General features: G+C 43.1%; 1 protein-coding gene across 1 annotated transcript; it reads right to left on the bottom strand.

Moving 5' to 3' along the window:
* Positions 1-773: 773 nt before the first annotated feature.
* On the bottom strand, positions 774-2178 carry LOC109758959 (tyrosine--tRNA ligase 1, cytoplasmic-like). The gene is made up of 3 exons (XM_073503485.1): positions 1871-2178; positions 1094-1838; positions 774-821 (listed from the first exon to the last, which is right to left on the bottom strand). The coding sequence occupies exons 1-3, from the start codon at positions 2176-2178 to the stop codon at positions 774-776; spliced, it is 1101 nt and encodes a 366-aa protein (XP_073359586.1).
* Positions 2179-4166: the final 1988 nt, after the last annotated feature.

The following is a 4166-nucleotide window of genomic DNA, read 5'->3' as shown; positions in this document are numbered from 1 at the left end:
TCCCCTCTTCCACCTTATCTGTTCTCTAATATTCAATCTATTATTTTCTGCGAAGAGAAACTTCTAGGGAGTTGTAGCGCTTCAGTGTGGCTGGTTGTTTATTAACTGGTTAGTTTGATATTTTTTTCTTTTCTGTAAGTAGCAATTACTCTATTTTTCTAATAACATTTTCCTAGAGAAAAGTAGCTACTTGCAGAAAGGCATCACCTCCATATGCTGTCAGTCTTAGTGATGAAACCGTGAAGTCTTTTGGTTTGGATGTTTGTTATCCTCCAATACCTGATCATTCAGTGAAGAAGTGTATTGCGTAACATTGCTTCTGTCTGTTGTGTAAACAACAAAATGTATGTATAAACAGTTGCAGTATTTTAAGCATGTAGTTGATGAAAATATTACATGTATTTGTTTGTTCTTCCATTTTTAATCTATTATTTGCTCCCTCTATTAATATGTGCACAAGATATTACTGTATTTTAAACATGTAGCATGTTGTTGTTTACTAGCACTTGCTGGGTATCCAATTGATGAGAGAACTATTTTTTCCAGTTTCTGCATGGCTGTCTGGTGTCCTGTTGTGAAAATAAGTACCTTTATTTTTTCTAATCTGTGGAGAAATGTCTGGTATCGTGTTGTATAGTAATTAAACTCTGTGCAAATCTGATTTGAGTCAATGGACCTAAGAAAAGAAGGAACAAGTTTTAAGATGTCTCTAAACTAATTTATTCAGTTATGCTCTTTGTGCTACCTAAATACAGTAAGTTCTAACAATTTGTTTATGCTTTTTCATTCACCCCCCTCTGTATGCCAAAGAATTCTGCAATCTGAACAATAACGCATCAAGCTATAATAGCCACGGGTTATCACACGGGCGTGCCATGCCTCCGCACAACAAGTATATATTATGAGTATAGAATAGCTTATTCTACACCCGTAGTAAATAGCTTGCAAAATTAGTGAAGTACTACTAACATATTGTGATCCCCAAAGGCATAAGTAAAAGGAGACATGATCCCTGAAGGCTTTATATCGTGTACTCCCACATAGTTTTCGCAAGATGTTTGGCTTTACTGTTGCCGGCGAAGTGGGCACGTACAGTCTTCATAATCTTCTTTAGTGCTTCTTCAAGAGCCCGCTTCACCTCAGCGGAATGCAGAGCACCACTTTCATAATCAGTGATGAGCTCTTCCATCTTGTGAAACATCCTGCTACCACCACCGTTCTCTTCTTTCCCGGGCACCTCACAGTGTCCAAACCATGGAAACACAATATATCTGATATACTCCATGCATGGATTTCCTTGTGCAACTTCTTCAGGGCAAAAAGCTTTCCTTACTTTCACACTCAAATTTTGCTCCCTGTCTTCCATGAAGATGGCCCAAGCTGGATATCCTATATTACCAAATTCATCGTCCTCTATTAAATTGGGGAGCTTATTATGTGATAGAATAATAGGTCGATTTTCACCCTTCATGTCTCTGCAGTACTCCCTAGTTAGCTCGCGAACGTCCTCAAGATCCTCGTCATGATCCATGGACGACAGCCATATGTCTGCTTTGGGGAGTAATACAGCAGCACACTGCATGCAAGGTTCAAAGATCATTGTAGCCACCACATCAGGCCGGTCATATGGATCAGCAGGTTTTTCATACACCGTGAGTGCATATTCAAAGGTCTTGTCCCAGCACCTTATCATCCTCCCCAAAGTGTTATTTCTGGCAAAATCTATCACTAGCGTCCAATATTCATGTGAACGGCGATTTATTTCATCCGACAACCACATGAACTCTACCCCGTTAAGCTCCAAGCCTGCTGCTTTCCATACCTCAATCATGTAACATCTAATGGTCCGTCCGAATTTCATTGAGATCACCGCCGAATCTGTTGTGTATATGAGCAAATCAACCAGTCTGCCATCAAGATTTTAACCCTGCAGCCAGCTTTGACTATTTTGTTGACATTGAGCACCATCATGATCCCCTGGGCAATGTGCACCGAAGGAGAGGGATCGCACCAAACATAGCAAACAGGAGCGGCCTTCTTCTCCAGTAACATCCTGACCTCCTCATCCTTGTCAATGCTCCCCGGCCCAATTCTCCGAATCGTCGCAAACCTCTCATCCAAACTCATCTCAACAACGTTCCCTGTAGTGCTGATGGTCGCGTCGACTGAGTTGTCCATGGGGACGAAATATATAGTATCGTAAACACAGCTAGCTCAACTAATATATAAGAGCTAGCCCATCACAAGAGGCGAGAAGGGAATCATGATTACACCCATGCAAGGATGTTTACTGCTAGCTTCTGCTTATTCTTTGAGCACACCGAAAAAAGGGCTTCATATATCTGGAAAAGGAGGGTGGCGGGGGTGGGGGTGTTGGAGGCGGCCTCGGAGACGTCGACGGTGGCGGTTGCTGAGGCGGATCCAAACCCTAGGCAACGACGGTCAGGGAATCCGAATCCAGATCGATCTGAGTTGCGCAGGAGAGGATAACGAGGTGACGAGGTTTTCTGGGAGGCCGAGGCGTGGTTTCCAGGGCCCTTCGCCAACGCCTGTAGCTTTTCCCTTTCCTGTTGTACTAAAACATGAGAGCGCGCGTTGCCGCGCCCGTCCATCTAAAGAAAACAATAATATAGTTATCTTAGAGAAGTGTTATGTTTCAAAAAATTATGTTGATTAAATAAATGAACAAACAACAACTTCAACTATTTATTCAATATATGGTGCTACATTAAAAAAGGAAAACTTTTGTAGTTTTCTCCTAATTGAAATTGAGTTGATATGCACAATATTTTCTAATACAACTACCAAATATGTATGATATGAAAACATTACACATAAAATCGACAAAGATATATACATCTAAATGTACCATATAAGGGCAGCTTTACCATATGGATGTTGTCTATTAGCTTGGCATCACTCTCAAACTACGTGAGGGGCACAATAATGTCCATGTCAGTGTAAGCAAGCACATCGAATAGGTCTGGTAAAATCTACACAAGAGCTGGGAGGGTGGCGTTAATTGGGCAAGAACGTCAAACCGGTGTCAGACAATGTAGTGCCTAAGGGGAGATGTAGTTTATTTGCTGTGATGACCAAGATCTCCGATATGATTTACTTGTCATTCTTCACCTTGATCATCCTGAAACATCACCAGAAGCATCAGAATGAGGATCCAACAACCATCAAACCATAAGGCCAACTTTACAGTTCAATTAGCAGTTTAGGACTGAAACAAATCAACAAGTCTGGAAAGAGGAATAAGTGCCACATATATATAGCCATCCTAAACGACCTTCAGCACCTCTGCGAGCAAAATAGGACAAGTTTTTTACAGGCAACACGTAAGAGAACTCTAGAAAAATGAACATGAAAGATGAGAGATGAGGCGGGTGATGAACAGCTTGATGCTGTGGTCCTGCGTAAGCACCATACTAATGCAGTACTGAACCTTACGTGAAGCGCTCCTCTAGATATACGGTTCCTTTGTAAAGTAGTGTGCTGCAGCCACAGTAAGAATGAAATCAAACATGAATCAATCACCATATTCGACTTCTTTTACAGACTCCTCTCAATGAAACATGTTAGCTGCGTCGCGCACCTGTTAGCTTCTTAACCTGTTTCCGAGTCATCCGATCAAACATGGCGAGAGTTGAGTGTGGACGGCGTCACGTACGACTGTCATGGACGTGGGGTAGAGGAGCCACCAGAGGTCCACCAGCACGTTGGCGGCGTCCGCTGCTGCCGCTAGTGCAAGAGCGCGGTAACGTGATTAGGTCATGAACTCTTGTGTTTTTCTTTTGAGGGGTTCATGAACTCTCGTGTGGGTGAGACGGGAAGGGTCGTCATCATAGGCCGGTAGAAAATCAGGTTTTTATTTTGAGAAATAAATCAGGTATATGGGGGGGTAGACAGCTTGCAGGCTTGCGGCAAGGAAGGCCCAACCTGGTGTTGCGGCCCGATTGATGAGAGGGCGTGCTGGTCAATCCCCAGAGCAGCAGCCCAGAGGCGTGGCCTCACGCGGACAGGGGGTACGACCAGGCGATCTGGTGCGTGAGTTGCTAGATCTGACGGTTGATTAACTCAAATCGCTGTGGGAGGTCATAGCTAGCCCCGTTTTACTGTTTCTTAATATATGCTCGTGTTTTTTTTTGACATGTACTCGT

The sequence above is a fragment of the Aegilops tauschii genome, chromosome 7 (assembly GCF_002575655.3).
Source record: "Aegilops tauschii subsp. strangulata cultivar AL8/78 chromosome 7, Aet v6.0, whole genome shotgun sequence".
NCBI lineage: Eukaryota > Viridiplantae > Streptophyta > Magnoliopsida > Poales > Poaceae > Aegilops > Aegilops tauschii.
Note: the sequence above shows the minus strand (reverse complement) of the source record. Positions and strands in the feature narration are given on the sequence as shown.

Excerpts from the sequence above, each read along its gene's own strand:
- LOC109758959 (XM_073503485.1), bottom strand. The coding sequence starts at position 2,178 with ATGGACAACTCAGTCGACGCGACCATCAGCACTACAGGGAACGTTGTT. Across the intron at positions 1,839-1,870 it reads TATACACAACAGATTCGGCG|ATGTTACATGATTGAGGTAT; the intron begins GTGATCTCAATG and ends ACGGACCATTAG. Across the intron at positions 822-1,093 it reads TAAAGAAGATTATGAAGACT|ATTGCAGAATTCTTTGGCAT; the intron begins GTACGTGCCCAC and ends GTTATTGTTCAG.